The 20,752-nt window shown below is 42.8% G+C and overlaps 1 protein-coding gene across 1 annotated transcript in view; it reads left to right on the top strand.

The window, feature by feature from the left end:
* The first annotated feature begins 205 nt into the window (after positions 1-205).
* p3h1 (prolyl 3-hydroxylase 1) overlaps positions 206-20,752 on the top strand; it is a 58,518-nt gene continuing 37,971 nt past the window's right edge. The window contains exons 1-4 of the mRNA XM_088424351.1: positions 206-866; positions 10,962-11,114; positions 11,246-11,435; positions 11,509-11,643. Coding sequence (XP_088280477.1) covers positions 342-866; positions 10,962-11,114; positions 11,246-11,435; positions 11,509-11,643 — 1,003 coding nt within the window. The 5' untranslated portion in view covers positions 206-341. The remainder of the gene's footprint in view (positions 867-10,961; positions 11,115-11,245; positions 11,436-11,508; positions 11,644-20,752) is intronic.

Below are 20,752 nucleotides of genomic sequence, written 5' to 3'. Positions count from 1 at the left end.
AATTGAAATCGAATTTACTGTGTAGGTATTGCTACTGTGCCCACTCTGGTGCCCCACTAAATTTTTCACTCGACACTCTTGAATCTTTCAGAAACTGGATGCTGTAAACACAGTCGTGGCGGGATCAAAAAGCCTTTTATTTTGAAGGTGATCGACGATGCTAGTGTGCTTCATGTTACCGTAATACACAGTAATAAAGATCAACGTGGAGGATAACTTGACGACTTCGTTTTCACGAGTGGAGTTCCAAACAAAAACCCCACCCACCTTCAAGAAACGATCACCTCAAACCTCCGACTTGGGCAGACTCCGCAAGCGCAAGCTTTTTTTGTCATGTTTTTATGGTAGAAAGTGTCGCGCAACCAATATTACTATTGAAAGATCCATGCACAAGATTTTTTAGAATGGAGCTGAGCTTGGTTCTTGCAATCATTTACGTCGCCTTGCCATCATTTACATCGAGTTCTTATCTGAGCAGTAACTTTGTTTTGGAGCCCTATGATTTTCTTTTTGATACGGCGGTGGAATCTTATGATAGGGGAGACTGGCTCTCAGTAATCCTGAACATGGAGAAGGCCCTCAGGAACAGAGCTACGGTCCGCAAGGTAAAGGCGGATTGCCGGCTCAGATGCGCCAACCAGACCGCTTTCGAAGACCCTGCTGCCGTCGTAGGAATTTCCATACCCGGGGCTGGATCTGTGGAGGATCTGGCTTTCTTCCGCAAAATTCTGAAACGTGCGGACTGTGTGAATTACTGCGAAACGGAGAAGCTTGGTATACCAACTTTACATCAAGTCAGTGAAGAGTTGGAGTTGGCTTTTAAGAGGAGGACCCCTTACAATTACTTGCAAGTCGCATATTTTAAGGTACTGTTGTGATGTCTAAAGAGCCGATGGCTGTAAACGCCATGTTTAAATGCACTAAGTAGAGATTTTTGAGTAGTAATATGTAGAATGTTAATTAAATGTTAAGAGCGTGTACCCCCCTTTCCTGATATCAAACAGACAGCACTGCCACGTCATAACGTGGAGGTAAACTCCTTGAACTAGAGCAGTGGTGTCAAACTCATTTTTATCGTGGGCCACATTGCAGTTATAGTTTCTGTATGAGGGCCGAAATGACAGTGAAGTCAAATCAATTTTAAAGTTTGTCACACACTTACGTAGTTTTAAAGTCACAGGCCGGTAAAAACCGTTCGAAGGAGAGATTGGGACGAAAAAATGCTTATTGTGTCCTCAAAAACCGTTTTAAAGTTGAAGACAACTTACAAATGTAATGTTTTAGTAAAAAAAATTAAAAATCATAATTGGCATTTTGGGGGTCACATAAAATGATGTGGCAGGCCGGATTTGGCCCCCCTGCCTTGAGTTTGACACCTGAGGTTTACAGCAAACCAAATTGTGGTTTGCTGCAAACCAAATTGTGGTTTGCTGCAAACCAAATTGTGGTTTGGTGTAAAGCACAGGTGTTGAAGCACAAGTTGAAGACATTTTGCAAGTTTGTAACTAGAAATTTGAAGAGAAATCAGAATATCCCGGGCCACAAAATATGAAGTGGTGGGCCGGATCTGGCCCCCGGGCCTTGAGTTTGACACATGTGAACTAGAGTATAGTTTAAGTCTAGTTACTAGACTCAACTCAACTTTATTTAGATAACACTTTTAAAAAGTTATTGCTTTCTACAAAGTCCTGTGTATATATATATATATATATATATATATATATATATATATATATATATATATATATATATATATATATATATATATATATATAGTGAAGTCATGCAAGAACACACACAGTGAAAATCCACCCATGCATCCATTCTATAACCCATGTTACTCGGCTCCAAATATCTGAGCTACTTTTGTTCTAAATTAGTCTTTAAAACCGATTACGGTGTAATAAACACTACGTCAGATAGTTTTTGGGGTTCAAGCAGCAATCGGTGCAAGGTCCCTATTGTTTCTATATGATGTAAATATTATTACTATTCTTGTTTAGTCAATAAATATTGGTTTATAGTGTGTAAGAATTATTACGATTGTTATTCATTAAGAAATGAATACAATAATTATTTAATTCATTTATTGTCTCGCAAAACAATTAGATTTTCGGGGACCTTAATATGCACCAAAATTGATCAAATTTTGCATAATCATAGGATGTGCTAAAAAAAAAAATGTATAGTAAACGAAAATAAATCAAATTGCTCTGTAGTGCCAGCTGGAGGTGATAAATAAAACAATCCCGTTGACCTTGACCAGGGCATCCCTGTTCCCAGAGAGCCGCATACCTGCAGGTTTTTGATGCCTCTCTCCTACATCACACCTGATTTAAATAATCAGCTCATCAGCAAGCCCTGCAGAAGCCTGACAATGATCCTGATCATTTGAGTCAGGTTTGTTACAGAAGGGAAACATCGAATACATGCAGGCAGACCAAATTTGACTACCCGTGACCCAGACCTACAAAAACTGATAGGCACATGTCAGCACCCTAGACATACAAAGAAAGTGCATTGCAGCCATGTGCTTGGATGTAAAAATATGAGCTATGAATTTTTGACTCTCCGTTTTTGGCCCATTTTTGGACATTTGTAGCACTCATACTTTTGCCCCCTTTTCCGAGAAGGTGCATTCGCTCAACTTCACATTTGGGCTGTAACATCTCAAGACCTGGGAAAACAACTGGGGAATTAAATCTTGACTTAAAAGCTCATCTGCAGAAGCTCCTAAAAAATCCCAAACATATGTACTGAATATTAAGAACGTGTGCCTGAAAACATCTATAGATAATATTCTGTAATACCTACAGCACCACCTTGAGGTAGAAAATATGTATTTTTTATGTTTTATTTACGGTGCAGAGCCTGTTGAACATATATCACAGAAAAATTGATTAGGAGCATGGCCTAGACGTCGATGCAAAATCTGATGATTCACCTTTAAATATAAGGTGCTGTAACTTGACCCATATGATCTCATTTAGTGAACCTCTCGTCCTGAAAACATCTACAAAAAAGTAATCATATTGAGAGTGCCACTTCGTAGCTTTAAGTTACTTGTGTTTTTTTCTTTGATATTTTCTCAGTGGGTTAACCGGATCAATTTAATATTTGCTCATGATGGCCAGGCCTTGATGATGTCACAACATGAAGTTTTTTTTTTATTTTATTTTATTAAAATGCTGTTGTTGTGACAAGTAACACACCAAAATAACAAGATTGATTTTACAAAATGGCTCAAAAATAGCACCCCCCCAGAATTCTTTAAGGAAGACGTCCCAGTTGTATGTTTCAAATAGAGCTGCATAAATTGAAAGGCACATAAGCAACTAGAATATTTGCAATTTCTGAAGAAATTGCGTGTGAAGGTGTAACCTCTGAAGGAAAAGTTGTTGAATGGCAAAGATAGAAGTGAAAAACTGAAGTAGTGGAATTGTGGGTACATTTTGAATTTTGGGAAGAGGAAAATGGATACCACCATGGCATGGTGGTAATTGGGGGAATCAGTTGAAGTTGGAACAGTCGGAATCAGAAGAAGAATGGCAAAGATAGATGTGAAAAACTGAAAAAGTGGAATTGTGGGTAAATTTAGAATTGTGGGGGAAAATGGAATGGCGGGCATCGGGGGAATCGATTAAAGTTGGAACGGTCGGAATCGGATGAAGAATGGCAAAGATATAAGGGAAAAACTGAAAAAAGTGGAATTGTGGGTAATTTTTTAATTGTGGGTAAAAATGGATGGGGGGCATTGGGGGAATTGATTAAAGTTGGAACGGTAGGAATCGGATGAAGAATGGCATAGATACAAGGGAAAAACTGAAAAAGTGGAATTGTGGGTAATTTTTTAATCATGGGAAGAGTAAAATGGATAAACCAATGGAATGGCTGGAATTGGGGGAAATCAATTAAAGTTGGAACTGTAAAAATCGGATGAAGAATGGCAAAGATATAAGGGAAACACTGAAAAAGTGGAATTGTGGGTAATTTTTTAATCATGCGAAGAGAAAAATGGATAAACCAATGGAATGGCGGGAATTGCAGGAATCGATTAAAGTTGGAACGGTGGAAATCGGAGAAGGAATGGCCAAGATAGAAGATTACAAAGTTTTGGTGAGGAAAATGGGAATGAGGAATTATGGGTAAAATTATTAAAATAGTTATGAATTACTGGAAGGTGTGAATATGAGTAATGTTGAGTGTGAAATGTATTAACTGAATGATCTGAATGTGAAGTGGAGAAGCTTCACGTAAGAAATGTTAAATCTGCCATTGGGAATGAATTACCAATTGTTATAGGTGAAAAATATGGAATTATGGGAAAATATGAATAATAATGAACTATAGGAATGATTGGAATGAGCCATAAGGCAGAATGAATGAGTTAATTGTTATGAATATGAAAAAAGAAAGCTCAAAATGTGAAATGTTCAATCTCCCATTGGGAATGAATGGGAAGCCCTCCCATTGGAAATGAATTATGAATATTTAAATATATTTACTTATGCAAAAAAGATGCATTCTGGGTAAATGACACCCGGAGGTCATTGGCAGGGTCAAGATGAACAGTTAAACGCTGAATCGGACTGAATCGGACAAACACCTGTAGTCATTAAGTGAAAAAAACAACAATTCTTTGAATTTTGTAAAATATCACAAACTTTAAAAAAGGAAGAAAAAAAATACACTCAAAGAACAAATTCTGAATTTTGGGGGATTATATTTCAAAGATTAGATGTTCAACATTTGGAGAGAGTCGTTTTTATTGTTCTGAGTTAACCAAGATGGCTCCCATCCTGGGTGGAAGTTGGGCTGAGCGCTCATGAGATGTCTGATCAGATATCCAAAATGGCCGCCCCTCAGGGTTGATGGGAAATGGAGTCTCAGTGTATGTGGGCAAGTGTTGAAGACAATTACAGGAAACACCTAAAGTTGGAACGACCAGTATAGGTCTAACGCAAATGGAGAAAACGCAAGAGGTAATCTAAAATAGCTTATATTATACAGGTTAAGCGGGCGGCCATTATCGAACTTCGGAAAATCGGCTCTATTCGCTTATCGGAATGTCGGAGCGTCGCGGCGTTATCATTAAAAATCCACAACGATGGTCCATGAGTTAGGTGGTTCCGCTCATTTCCACGTGAGGGTTTCCAAAAAAACTTTTTTTTCCCACTTTTTTCCACTTTTCCCCATTCAAAGTGAATGGGCTGCGGCGAGAGCTTGTCAAATGTCCAAGATGGCCGCCTTACAGGGGTGTATGGGAGTTGTAGTATTTGATGTAGGTCAGAGTTCATCCAAGACGGCCGCTGGGTGGGGGTACCATGGTAAATAGAGTACAACGTGTACCTGAACAGTAGTCCAAGAAGGTCACATGCTCACAGAATGAATGACCCCATAGAAAATGAATGGATTCTTTGTGACTACAGAATGAGGAATTGTGGGTAAAATTTTGAGTTCTGGGAAGCTACCCCTTTGGAATGCCGGGATTTGGGGGAATCCATCAAAGTTGGAATGGTGGGAATCGGAGTAGGAATGGCCAAGATAGAAGGTTACAAAGTTTTGGTGAGGAAAATGGGAATGAGGAATTATGGGTAAATTTATTAATATTGTTATGAATTACTGGTTTGTGTGAATATGTGTAATGATGACAATGTGAAATGAATTGGCTGAATGAATTGAATGCATATATAGTATATGCATATATATATATAATAAAGTCAAGGAATAACATATGTGTGAAGGTTTCACCTTCACACAATTACTGGTTTGTGTGAATATGTGTAATGATGACAATGTGAAATGAATTGGCTGAATGAATTGAATGCAAAATGAGGAAGCTTCAAATAGGAAAAGTAAAATCTGCCTTTGGGAATGAATAACAAATTGTTATAGGTGAAAAATATGGAATTATGGGAAATTATTAATAATTTTGATTTATTGAATTGTTGGGAATGAGCCATAAGGTGGAATGAATAAGTTCAATGTTATGAATATGAAATGGGAAACATCAAAATGTGAAATGTTAATTGTCCCATTGAGAATGAATGGGAAGCCCTCCCATTGGAAATGCATTATGAAATATTAAAGGTGGGAAAAATATGGAATTATGGGAAATTATTGGAATTTATGTAATACTGGAATGATGAGAATGATCCCTAAGGTAAGCTGAATGAGTTTAATTCTGAAAATATGAAACGTAAAAGATGTAATATTGAAATGAATAATCACCCAATGTAAGTCAATGGCACTTTTGGCTCGGAAAACAGGGAGTTGTGGGAAATCTATGAATAATTGGAATTATAAAAATACACGCGCACCGAATGGGAATAAGTGGAATAAGATGAAATTGGAACGGCGTGAATCGGATAAACTGGGAAAGAGATGAAATGTCCCAAAAAACGGCAGAATAATAATAACTAGAATATGTGCAATTCCTGAAGAAATTGCGTGTGAAGGTGAAACACCTGAAAGGATAGGTGTTGAATGATGTGGAATGGAAGGAATTGGGGGAATCGATTAAAGTAGGAACGGTCGAAATTTTTTTTTATTATCTCCTGCTTCGTTTCTATTGTCATCATCCTCTTACTTCTTCCTTTACCGCCACTAGCAATTTTAGAAGACATGTCTAACAGATAAAGTTTGCAAAGTCTTAACAACATTCCTTCCTTCCGTTTTTGACTGATTTTCTCTCCTTCCTTCGGTCCCAACCAGCTGTGCCATCAATCTAGATGAAGGCGTTCGACCAATAGCATATCGACATCTCCGTGACTGACACCGTGACTGAAACAGTGACTGTGACATTGTAAGAGCAATAGCATATCAGCATTGCTTTGTCATGCGTGAGCAGATGATTTCGTTGATATGGCAAAGCGAGGTCAATTGTACGTACACATTGACTGGGAACGCGTGGTGAAATCATAGTTAAAACCATCACGAATTTACACACATAATAAAAATTAGTACCATAATCTACTGTACAGATAAATATATTAACATGGATATACAAAGGATAAATTACATTTTCCTCTGGGGCGACGTGACTTGAGCTGAGTGGAGACGGAGGTGAGCAGAGACCAATCCGCAGAATTTATTAATTTATTTTCTTAAACAAGAACTTTTCTCAAACTAAAACATATCACCAGCAATTTCCTCTTTAATCCATAATGGAAGAAGCCTCTCCTTTTTGTTGTCGAGCGAGTTCCGTCCCCTGGCAAGGAAAGTCTTGCCCTTAGAAGATTGCCGAGCGGTTACGACCATACTCACGAGCAAGGTTAACTATGCGTGCGCCTCCTTCGTATTTTTTTATTATCTCCTGCTTGGTTTCTATTGTCATCATCCTCTTACTTCTTCCTTTACCGCCACTTGCAATTTTAGAAGCCATGTGTAACAGATAAAGTTTGCAAAGTCTTCACAACATTCCTTCCTTCCGTTTTTCACTCATTTTCTCTCCTTCCTTCCGTCCCGACCAGCTGTGCCATCAAGCTAGATAAAGGCGTTCGGCCAATAGCATATTGGCATTTCTGTGATTGACGTGACGCCGGCCAATAGCATCTCCGTGAGTGAGACCGTGACTGACACCGTGACTGAGACAGTGACTGTGACATTGTAAGAGCAATAGCGTTCTTTGCCGTGATGAGCGTCAACTTCTGAAATTAGCAAAGCGAAAATAAATGTATGAATACAATGCTATCCGGCATGTCGAATTGTTCGTAAGACGGAAGGTTTGTGCATAAGTGGGGGACAAAAAACTCCGCGGTCCACGCTCGTAAGTCGAAATGTTCGTAAAAGAGGGTGTTCGTAAACCGGGGGCCGACTGTATATATATATATATATATATATATATATATATATATATATATATATATATATATATATATATATATATATATATATATATATATAATATATATATGGACTGGGCGGCAACCGGCGGGGATCCGGGAGGCGTCGGCTCGAGGAGAGGCAACCTTCGGAGGCAGACTGGCTGCTGTGGTGCAGGCAGGAGAGTTTGCGGCTGAGGCAGGACAGGCGGCGTTGGAGACTCCTGCAGCAGCTTTGAAATCCCTGTCTGCTGGCGACGGACTAGAGACGTTAATGAAGGTCAGGGACTGACCTGAACGGAGGGAGATTGCTGATGGGAGATGGGCAGCAGTATAGGAGGGCACCTGCAGTGGCTCAGTCTGCGGCTTGGAGGACACCTGCAGCGGCGCGACGTGAGGCTCGGGGATCGCCGACTACGGCCGCTGCGTGACGTTGGATTCAGGAGACGCTGACTGCGGCGTGACATGGGGCTTCGGTTCCGGAGTCACCAGTGGCAGGAACACAGGGTCCGGGACGTGGGCGCTCGGTTGCCGCGGAGCCGGGACTGGGGCGCACAGTCGCCGCGGAGCCGGGACGGGGACCTCCAGTTTGCCTGGCTGGGGACTAGGGACAGGGTCGCTAGCCACACCAGCCTGCCGCCAGGGAGCTTGGGGAACACAAGCGCAAGGGTCAGACTTGACCGAAACGTCCGGGAGTGCGCGTGGAGGGTGTGACTCAAGACGAGGTGAAGACAAAGAAACACGAGGTGGTGTGAGGACTGCTAAGGGATGGAGTGACTCTCGACTAGGGTGTGCTGGGACAGGTGCTCGGTGTTTAGAGTACGAGGACAAAGGCTGGCGACCTTTACTAGGGCGCCCCCGTCGGCCACCACGGGATGGGCAGAAGGCCAAACGGGTGCCCCGGTAAAGGTCGCGGTTAATGGGAGGCTTGAAATCAAAATTGTCTAAATCTGACTCTGAGTCACTAACATAAATGGGTGGGAAAGAGTGAGGAAAAAGAAAATCATAATCATTATCAAAATCAAAATTGTCGAAAGAAAAAGGATTTGGATAAACAAATTCAGAACCGGACTCTGAGCGGAGTTTAACGAAGGGAGAACCATCCTCTAAGTCAGAAAAATCTGAATCAATGGAGTAGTGAGGAGGGCTAATAGGCAGTGGGGGGGTGCTCGGGCGGAAACTAGGGCAGTGAGTAATTGTCAGTGTCGGAAAAGTCAGAATCGTGAAAGACGTGGAAAAATAGTGGGGTAAGGGAGTTCGGAGGCGCAGGTGTAGCGCACGGAGGAGAGACTTGAGGAGGACGTGTAAGGGGTTGTGTTGGAGGAGGGTTCGGGCGAAGAGTACAACGGGGAACACGTTAAAGAGCTTACGCGGGGAGCACAGGGTTTGCTGGCAGGCTGAGGGCATTCGCGAGTGGCACGGCGGCAGCATCTTGTTCGCCGCCGTGGGCTTCCTGCTTGCTCCTGGTTTGGTCGGGTTGTTCTGTCATGGTGGGGCATGGCGGTTTGAGGAGGTGCGGGATGCGGGAAAGGCGGAACCAATAAAATGCAGGACAGACTGGGGTAAGGCTCAAGTGAGGGTGAGTTAATGGCAACAAAGGCAGGGTTGAAAGAACCGAAAAATACAAAGTACAAACAAAAATGCTAAACAGAAACTTACTGGGAGCAACAAGGAACGGGAGGCAGCACGGGAAGGATGGGATCAGGGCAGCGCGAGGCAAGACAGCGAGCGAAAGGCGTACAACGACCCGACAAGGGACGATGCAAAATATTGGGGCTTAAATACTAACAGAACTAATGAAGACGCAAGACACCTGGGAACAACAAGGGGCGGGGAAATTGACTGGAGGAAACAAACGGGCGACAGGTGAGGTTAATTACAGTGATGACACGCGAGGGAAACGCAGAGAACCTATAACTGAAAATACACAACCCAAAACTCACAACAGAACACAGACAGATCATGACACACTTGGGGTAGGGGGAACTTGCCAGGAACCTATTAGCCAATCTAAATTTGTTACAAATTTTGACTCGCCAACGCTCTCTACTCAGTCGTCCATACACGGCAGAGGTATGAGTTAAGATTAGTCATGCTCTTCACTTTTCTAAATTTCGCACAAACTCGTGGAGTCTTCAACCACCAAGCAGGCTGAAGTCCACACACTCGAACTACGGCAGCCAAGCCGTTTTCTACCAGGTATGCAACCCCCTGTTGGAAAAGAGCACTTTTGTGCTGTTCAACCTTTAGGCGTTCTGCATAATAGTTGGATGATAACCCCAACCAACATCAATGTCATGGGAAAAAACCGTAGTGCAAGTATGTGTGTCCAGAAATAAAATGCTTTAAGTGATCGTTTATCAACTGACAATGGTCACTCTGTGGTGCCCTACTGAGGTGAGACAACTAGCTCGCTTAGAAAAAAAATAAAATAAATAAGACTGTTGTGGAAAAAAAAACATTGAGCAGCGTAAGCAGGTGCTTCATTCTCAGTCTATACAATTTATGAGGTGTAAAGTCCTTATTTACTTCACTAACAGTGATGCAAAGCAAGTTATTGAGATCCTTCAGGTCAGTGTTGAAATGATGTTTAGGCCTTGAAGGCTCTGACTGCACGCCACTGGTATTTACAGCATGTGTGAAGGCCCGCGTGAGCGAGTTATTTCATTATGCTGTTGTATGTACACTGCTTTGTTCATGTGTGTCTTCTATTTCTGCTTAGAAATACCTGCTTCAAAACCTAAACCTGTTATTTGATTTGATGTGTGCAGTAGAACCAACCCAAGTGGGTCCATAGGAAAAAAAAATACTGTTTTCAGTCCGAGGTTAGCAAGGGTTAGTACGTCTGCCTCACAGTTAAGAGTCCCAAGTGAAATCCCAGCTTGCTCTGGCTTTCCTGCGTGGAGTTTGTTCTCTGCATGTCTTTCGCCTACGTGGGTTCCCTCCGGGCACTCCGGTTCCCTCCCACATTTAAAAAACATGCATGGTACGTGTATTGGGCACTCTCAATTGTCCTTAAGTGTGATTGTCGCCTAAGTTAGAATTAAACTGAATCCCACTACTGCCCCTTACTTTGTTTTATCACTTATGCCTCAATTTACACGACAGCATGTCAACCTTTTTTTTTTTTTTTTTTAGATAAATAAGTTGGAAAAAGCAGTGGCAGCAGCCAACACATTTTTTCAAGCAAACAAAGAACACACCGAGATGAGGCAAAACCTGGACTACTACAGCACAATGTCAGGCGTGCAGGAAGAGGACTTCAAAGATCTTGAAGCCAGGCCTCACATGGTTTGAAAAAAAAAAAAACTAACTAACAATTTATATTCTTGAAAGAATATAATTTGAAGATGCTGGGCTTTTGATGTTTGATCTCAGAATAATTATCCAATTTGTGTTTATATCTTTATGATTTTATTCAGGCAAAGTTCTTGATGGCGAAGCGTTATTACAGTGACAACTCTTTCAGTCTGGCAGCCAAACTATTTGAGGTGGCTATAGACGAGTACTTCGCTGCTAATGAAGAATGCAGAGCCCTTTGTGAGGGAAGTTTCATTTATGATGGCTACAGTTACATGGAGTACAGTGCTGACCTCTATCAGACAATGACAGGTGAAGCATCATTATTTAGCTTGCGGGACTCATCAGTAGATGTTTTCTAGGTGTGTTTTTTTTTTTGTGTCAGACCATTACATACAGGTTCTGAATTGTAAGCAGCACTGTTCCATGGACTTGGCCTTTACTGCTGCTGGAAGTGGAAAGCCCTTGGAGAATTTCCTTCCTTCACACTTTAACTACCTGCAATTTTCCTACTACAACAGTGAGTATTCTTTGTTTTGTGTCACTGTGTTACACCACTAATCTCGTCATGGTAATTATTTCCTGGTCATGAAAATATTTCCAGTTCAAATAACTGTATATACAAACAATCAATTATTTATTTAAGTCATTATTTTAAAGAATAGAATATCTTACTGTAATTGTACCCAGATACCCTCACCAATTTACCCACCCAACCAGTAAGACGACTGTTTTTTAATTTCGGTGTCAGCAGAAATTGCCCTAGATTGGGCATCAATGAATACCAGGACACATAAAGACAACATATTTACATTCACATTCACACCCTCGGGCAATTTTGACAGCAAACCTGTCAATCATATGTTGGGAATGTAGACAGAAGTGAAAGAATACCAATGCAAAAACCGAGTAGGGGTGGAATACTTTTGAAATGTTGAATTGGCTTGGTTTTGAACTGGTACATAACAGTAAGAATTTTTGGCACTTGTGTGTTTGTAGTGATAAATGAGAAATTACACTGAATGAAAAATATAACTGCAAGACTTTTAATTTTGTCTCCATCATAAGTGACCTGGACTCTAAGATGTAAAACTTAGGTAGATAGACTTCATTATTATTACACCTGTACAAGTGCAATGTATGAAATGTTGACTTAACGACCTTGAACTGTCCAAGTAACATACAGTACAATTGACTGAAGGGGGAGATATATGGCAAGGCCTGTCAAGGTGTGCTATTGGCTGAGTGGCCTCAGAGACAAGGTTACATGAAGGGGTGATGGAGGAGAAAAAATGGGTTTTCAGCTAAGCCCCAAACAGAGGACATGGCTTAAGTCTGAAAAAAAAATCCCCACACATGGGCCAACAAACAGACACTGTAACACGTCCCGCACAACATGTACAGTAGATGGCTGGGGGTGGAATGATAGGGGAAGGGGAGCCATGACATAGCCGCGACCGGCAGCAGCTAGGTTCGTCACGACAAAGGCAATGAGTAGTGATGGTTGATGTGTCTGTGCAAGTCTGTGCGTAAGAGTGTCCTTTAGTGCTGGTTGCCCGAGAAAAACAAAAATCAAGCACAAACGTATGAACTGTATGCTCAATTTATGCAAAAATTCGCGTCGCTACGCTCATTCGCGGGGCCTTCTGTTGCACTTTTTGTCCTCTTTTTTGTCGCGTGAGGAGAGGGGAGGGGAGGGGAGTGGAGCGACCTGTTGTGCTGTGCACTTTACGATAGAAAGTAGATGGTAGAAGTACGGTAGAAGAGCATTGCTGAGAACTTTCCCTTTTCTGGGATGTGACAGAGCCAATATTTTCACTGACAGCACCTTTATTCATCTTTTTTTTTTACACTGCGTGTCACTCGCTTTGCGGCAATACTTGCCTGCCAAAAAATAAAAGTTTCAATGTCGCAATCAAGTGGCTGAGACCGTGCTAAATATTGTGCTAACAATGCTGCGCTATCGTTAGCTTAGCACAGTAACTACGGTTCAACAGCTGTTAAGTGTAGCAAACGCTGCACATACCAATTGTCTCAAGTTCTCGCTTCCGCCTTTCTACAAGCCAGATGAGTGCTCTTGCTTGGCTTTGTTTTGTATTAAAAGCTCAACTGGCGGTGTTGGATCGCTCCCGGTGACCGCAAAGCGGTCGCCATGATTCATTCCTGCCCCTTGCGTGAGCTGTTGAATGTTCCCAAAGTTGCTTGGCTGTCGCGACGCGAAACGCGAAAAAAGTTAAAAAATTTTAACTTCAAGCGAAAGGCGAAATTTCGCTTCTCGTGACCACGTGTGGCCATTCACGTCGCTCCCTTCGCGTCCATCGTGTCGCCCGACGCGCATTTGCGCCCAGTCGTGCGAACTCCGTTGACTACAATACAAAACTCTCCGCTTTTTCACCTCGTTTGCATTCGGTGTGCACGTAGCATTAAACTAAATCATCTCCAAAAATGATTTCGGGTGCAGCCCACGCGGCCCCGTATCAGTTGATCAACATACCGGGACCGGGGTTTGGGGACCACTGCTTTAGTTGATATACAAAGCATACTGTCTCAGTTGGAAAAGGAACAGTCTGTTTATCCGTCCGAGGCCACATGGTCGGAGGAGTGTAGGAATGAGGTGTATATTTGCATTGTCTGGAAAAATTATACCCAGGAGAAAGAATCAAGATAACAGTCCATAGCATGAGGCTCTGAAGATGGCTTCAATCAGCCAAATTGACAATCAGTGGCTTTGTGGCAGAACGCAATTTTCTCTGTGATGACAGCTGTTCCACTCAAGGATTTTACAACCACATCCAGGTTGCTGTTGGATCCACTCGCCACATGAGTCTGAGTGTTGCTTGCTCGCCTCCAAAAAAGACTGGTAGCTTGTTGTCCAATCCAGCTGCACCCATCTGGAAAACTTTTCAATGAATCAGAGGTCCAACAATTTCAAATAAAGAGGATATTTGTTATCAAAATTCCAACAATGTAGATGTTCCCCACATCTTCAGACAAGATTGATAGATGCAGGACCGGGAAGGCTCCACCCAGGCTTTTCTCTTCAGATCCTTGGCTGTGGTCTATGGTCTTAGTGGTTGTGAGAAGTTGCTGGGTATTGGCAGGCACTGGAATATGCTGTCGCACCCTGAGCTAGATAAACCCAAACATAATCAATCTGAGACTTTTCCAATGAACATGCTATCCATGCAAGACAGGGAATGTTTTTAATTTCCTGGAGTTGTGGAAATATACTTGTAACATGTGGCCATGCATTAAAGGGCAGCTTTAGCGTGGATGTTCCATTTTTCACTAACAGGGTCAGTATTTTTTCATCAGCAAATGTAGCTTGTAGTGATGGGTCCCACAACACCGACGCACCAGTGCATCTGCCGAACTCACAGAACGACCCCTGTGTACTGCTTTAAGACAATGACGTGACCGTGTCATGAACTGTGTCGACACAGCAAGAACGTGCCTAACTGTGTTTATAAGGAAGTGCGTCTGTCAACATGACGTAACCGATAAAACAAGCCAAATCACATGGTTGCTTCACTGCCTTGTGAGCGTGTTATCCCTCCCAACATTCCCATAATTCACACATTGCAGATATTTTTTCCATAATTCCATATTTTTCAAACCATTTCTACATTCATCCCCAATGGAAAACAACCCAAGTGGGTTGCCTGCAGGGATTTTTAACGTCCAGCAAGTTACAGTATCCGATAAACACAAAATCAACACAATGAGTCAATGCACCAACATGCTCCATAATGCCTCATCAACCCATCACAAGTAGCTAGCCTTTTTAATATCATCACTTTGTTTGGAAAAAAAATCTGTAATAACTACTAACTTTCACAACACCTTTAACAAATTGACAATATGGCTACACACCCCCATGTCTTGATGTGAGTCAGAGCAGGGACCTGATAAAATTTCTGAGACATCCATCCAGCCATCATTGACTACTTATACTCACGGGGGTCGCCGAGTGAACGGAGGAGCCAAAAACAGGTGTTTTTACTGACATAAAATGCAAAGTCATAACAGCTGTTCTGCCCGATGGTAATTCACATTGTATGTCCAGTTGTGTGTTATCAAACACACACTCACCACTTTGGCATTTTCCAAAGTGAAAGGTTGTAGCTCATTAATGAAACATTACTCTTTACTTGGCCAACTTGGCAAAATCTCTCCTAGATAGATAGATAGATAGATAGATAGATAGATAGATAGATAGATAGATAGATAGATAGATAGATAGATAGATAGATACTTTATTCATCCACGTAGGGAAATTCACATTTCCAGCAGTATCCTCAAGTCGAGATATAAAATATGAGAAATAAAATACACAAAGATACACATAAGTCCAGTACAGAAGTATACTTAAGGTGCTTGTTAACAGTGTAAACAGAATAGTGTGAATCGTTGGAGTCTAGTGCAAGTATAATTAAGGTGCTTGTATAAAGTGAATAGTGCAGTGCAGAGTATGAGGTTTAGAGTTTAATGTGATCTTTTACTGCCCCGGGTGGAGTTGAAGAGCCTCATGGCATGGGGGAGGAATGATCTCCTCAACCTGTCCGTGGAGCAGGACAGTGACAGCAATCTGTCACTGAAGCAGCTCCTCTGTCTGTAGATGATGCTGTGTAGTGGATGTGTTGGATTGTCCATGATTGATAGCAGCTTGTTTAGCGCTCGTCGCTCAGCCACAGTTGTTAGACTGTCCAGCTCTGTGCCCATAACCGAGCCCGCCTTCCTCACCAGTTTATCCAGACGCGAGGCATTCTTCTTCTTGGTGCTGCCTCCCCAGCACACTACTGCGTAGAGGAGGGCGCTCGCCACAACAGTCTGGTAGAACATCTGCAGGAGCTTTTTGCAGATGTTGAAGGACGCCAGCCTTCTGAGGAAGTACAGTCGGCTCTGTCCTTTCCTGCACAGAGCTTCTGTGTTGGTAGTCCAATCCAGTTTATTGTCCAGCTGCACACCCAGGTATTTGTAGGTCTGGACAAACTCTACACATTCTCCTTTGATGGTTACTGGTTCCGGATGGGGTTTAGGCCTCCTGAAGTCCACCACCATCTCCCTGGTCTTGGTGGTGTTCAGGTGCAGATGGTTAGCGTCGCTCCATGAGACAAAGTCCTGGATCAGTTTCTTGTACTCCCCCTCCTGCCCACTCCTGATACATCCCACGATAGCAGTGTCATCTGCAAACTTCTGCACGTGGCAGGACTCAGAGTTGTACTGGAAGTCTGACGTATACAGGGTGAACAGGACAGGAGACAGCACGGTCCCCTGTGGCGCTCCTGTGCTGCTGACAACAGTGTCGGACGTACAGCCCCCCAGTCTCACGTACTGGGGTCTGCCTGTCAGGTAGTCCGTAATCCATGCCACAAGGTGTGAGCCTACTCCCATCTCTGTCAGTTTACCACTGAGCAGCAGAGGCTGTATGGTGTTGAAGGCGCTGGAGAAGTCCAAAAAAGTAATCCTCACTGCACCACTGCCACTGTCCAGGTGAGAGAGGGATCGGTGTAGCATATAGATTATAGCGTCCTCCACTCCTACCTTCTCCTGGTAGGCAAACTGCAGGGGGTCAGTGGCATGGCGGACCTGTGGCCTCAGGTGGTGTAGCAGCAACCGCTCCATGGTCTTCATCACGTGTGATGTCAGGGCGACCGGCCTGAAGTCGTTGAGCTCCTCCGGTCGTGGTTTCTTTGGGACTGGGATAATGCAGGATGTCTTCCACAGCTGGGGGACCCTCCCCCGTTGCAGGCTCAGGTTGAAGATGCGCTGTAGAGAGTCTCCCAGCTCCAACGCACAAGCCTTCAGCAGTCGCGGGGATACTCCATCTGGACCTGCTGCCTTGTTGGGTCGCAGCCTCCTCAGCTCTCCACACACCTGGGCTGCAGTGATCTTGGGTGGGGGGGAGATGTCCTCCTCTGTGCTGGTGTCTAGGGGGGGAGGGTGAGCTAGGAGGGAAGCTGCAGTACTCCGGGGTGGGAACGAGTGGGGGTGGTCAAACCTGTTGAAAAAGTTATTTAGCTGGTTGACTCTCCCCCTATCTCCTTCCATGGCAGCACCCCGCTTTGTGCTGCAGCCGGTGATAGTCTTCATTCCATCCCACACCTCCTTTATGCTGTTGTTCTGCAGCTTCCGCTCCAATTTCCTCCTGTACTGCTCCTTCGCCTCCCGGAGCTGGACTCTGAGCTCCCTCTGCACCCGCTTTAGTTCCTGCTGATCACCGTCTTTAAAGGCCCTCTTCTTCTGGTTCAGAAGGCCTTTGATGTCGCTAGTGATCCAGGGCTTATTGTTAGCATAGCAGCGAACAGTTCTTACAGGAACAACAGTGTCCATGCAGAAGTTGATGTAGTCTGTAGTGCAGTTTGCCACCTCCTCAATGTCTCCCCCATGTGACCCCTGCAGTACATCCCAGTCTGTAGATTCAAAGCAGTCTCTCAGAGCCTGCTCTGCCTCAGTAGACCACTTCCTGAATGAGCGTGTGGTTGCTGGTAGCCTCCTCACTTTTGGTTTGTAGTGGGGCTGAAGCAGAATGAGGTTATGGTCTGCTTTCCCCAGTGCAGGCAGTGGAGTAGCACTGTATGCATCCTTAATGTTTGCATACAGCAGGTCAATGGTCCTATTTCCCCTGGTGTTACAGTCCACATACTGGAAGAAGGCAGGTAATGTTTTGTCCAGAGTCACATGATTGAAGTCCCCAGTGATTAACAGAATGGCCTCGGGGTGCTGTGTTTGTAGTTTAGCCACAGCGGAGTGGATGACGTCACACGCTACGTCCGCGTTGGCGCGCGGTGGGATGTAAACAATGACCACAATGGCGGTTCCGAACTCTCTAGGCAAGTAATAGGGACGCAAACTTACGGCCAAAAGTTCGATGTCCCTGCAGCAGGTGGAAATCTTTGTATTTATATGCCCGGGATTACACCATCTTGTATTCACGTACATAGCGAGTCCGCCTCCTTTCCGTTTCCCGCAGGCTTTTGTGTCTCTGTCTGCCCTAACTGTGCTGAAGCCGGGTAGTTCCACGTTGGCGTCCGGGATGCTAGCCGTGAGCCACGTTTCAGTAAAGCACAGCAAACTGCACTCCCTGTAGGCTCTGATATTTTTCACCAGCGCAGCCAGTTCGTCGGTCTTGTTTGGTAGTGAGTTCACATTTCCCATGATCACAGACGGGACAGAAGGCTTGTATCGCCACTTCGCCGCTAGCCGCTTAGCCTTTAGCTTGGCTCCAGCTCTGCAGCCACGATAAGGTCTCCTTACCTCGTCAGGTAAATGTGGGATCTCACCGGCACGGGACTTTTTCAGGGCAAGTTGCTTTCTCGTGTAAACGCGTTTCTGTGCGTTAAAGTCCATATCCATAGAATGAAGGTAGTCCAAGTGAGATAAAGTAAATCGCTAAAAGAACGAAAAGTAACACAAAATAACACGGAGCTGCTGGAAAGGCTACCACTCGCGACGGCGCCGGAAGTAAGAAAAAAAAAAAAAAAAAAACTCTGCAACTCTGTAACTAAGTGAAACAGACATGGCTAATAGAGGTGGGAATCTTTGGCTGTCAATTCAATTCCGATTTTGGGGTCGCCGATTCGATTCAGAATCGCTTTTCGATATTATTTTATCAATCTTTTTTTTTGTTTTTTTACAATGTTTTTATCGAACAAGAACACAATACAATTCCAGTGATAGAATTACAATTTACATTTTTCATACATGTGAAAACAGAAACAAGACAAGACAAGAAAACAAAAAAGACAAAACACGCCAACAACATATGAGAAACAGAGAGTCCATATCTAGATGACACGTTGGCAAAACTATCAAAGACACCATCTACAAATAAGTGTTTGGATTGTTTGATACCCTTGTCGTACCACCCTGAGAATGTCGAGTTCAAAAGTGATGAAGGAAATAGGTGATTATTGTTTAAAGGACCCAAACAGGATATGGCTACGTATTTAAAGTGCCTTCTAAATTGATACCAGATCTTTAGTGTATTAAGATCCACTTGGTTATCAGTGTATAAAGAGAGTTTTGTAGGTAAAGAAGAATAAACTAAGACAGCTATAGAGGATCCCCTACAAGACGATAATTCTAATTTACACCCGGAGGTTCCAGGAGATTGTAACCAGAAGCAAAGTTTATGAATGTAAACTGCTTTAATTGAATTGTATTCTTCCTCAATAGATAGAGGGGAGTCCAAATGTTTAACATAAGAATCAATCACAGGATTACAAAGATTTTGAAGAAAGTCATTCATATTAGTATTGTCTATAGGAAAGTCAGCTTTGTATAATGCGGACTAATATGATTTGAAAGTAGCATTAATTTCCAGAGGATCTGTAGTAATTGCACCCCGAGTATATCCAGTACTAGGTATCAAACGGGAAGCGGCCCGTCGCCGTAGTTGATGTGCCAGTAATCGACCGGCCTTGTCACCATGCTCATAATTTGAGCCGCGACTATGTAATAACAATCGCTCTGCCTCTTTAGTTGACATGAGATCAAATTCTGCCTGTAGAGCTAAGTGCTGATTCAGCAGTTCTGGAGAAGGGTTCAGTGCACATCTTTGATCAAGGTCACCAATTGCACATGTAAGTACTTTAAGACTACTGCTAAGTCTTTTATTAGAAAAAGCAGAATAAGAAATAATCTGTCCTCTAATATAAGATTTAAATGTCTCCCATAACAACGAGCATGAAGTGGAGTCATTCCGATTGAAAGAAAGGAACTCATCGATAGAATTCGAAATGAAGTCACAAAATTCCTTATCTGACAAAAGAAGAGAGTTAAATTTCCAAAGTGGTGGTCTACGTTTGTAAGTGGATAATTGAATATCTAATAACAAAGGTGCATGGTCAGATATTACAATGCCTAAATAGTCAGAGGAAACCACACATGAAATAAGAGCGCTATCTATAAAAAAATAATCAATCCTCAAATATGATTGAGAAGACCTGAGGAAAAAAAAAAGAATTTGTTGATGGAAAGGTTATGGGATCTCCATAGGTCAACAAGACCATTCTTTCTCATGAAATCAGAGAATGTTTTAGACATAGCTGATCGAGTAAGTTTACGGGGATTAGACTGATCCAACTTTGGGTCAAACACGCAATTTAAATCCACACCAAAAATCAACTGTACTGTATTGGTTTTTCACTTGTCAATTTATTACAAAAGGCAAGAGGATCCAAAAGCTTGCTTTCGTCTCTCCTGTGCCTCTTTTGTAACCGCTCTGTGCGCTCACACGCTCACCCGTTACCAACATGCTAGTAAGCACATTGATTGGCAGCTTGGTTGCTGAGAGCCGATCACGTGACTCGTAGGCGTGCCGAGAGCAAATGCACACACTATGTAGGCACACAGACAGCAAGAGAAATACGCAGCTTTGGAAATCTGACTTTTACCTAGATTTCTTTTGTAATACTGTAAATTGAAATCGAGGCTTCACTTTAATTTGATCTTCAGGCATATCCGTTTATAAAAATCTTCTTGCTCAGAAAAAGAAAGAGCGCCAACGACTACCCAAAACAATGTGCGGAGTCAGGACAAAGAGGCACAAAGAAAATAAATATATACATTTTAAGTAACAAATCAAGACCTACACAGCTCTATGCAAAAAGGTCAAGATAAAATAG

The sequence above is a fragment of the Hippichthys cyanospilos genome, chromosome 9 (genome assembly GCF_059441005.1).
Source record: "Hippichthys cyanospilos isolate Australia breed blue-spotted pipefish chromosome 9, RoL_Hcya_1.0, whole genome shotgun sequence".
NCBI classification, from domain to species: Eukaryota; Metazoa; Chordata; class Actinopteri; order Syngnathiformes; family Syngnathidae; genus Hippichthys; species Hippichthys cyanospilos.
This window is presented reverse-complemented; position numbering and strand designations above follow the sequence as displayed.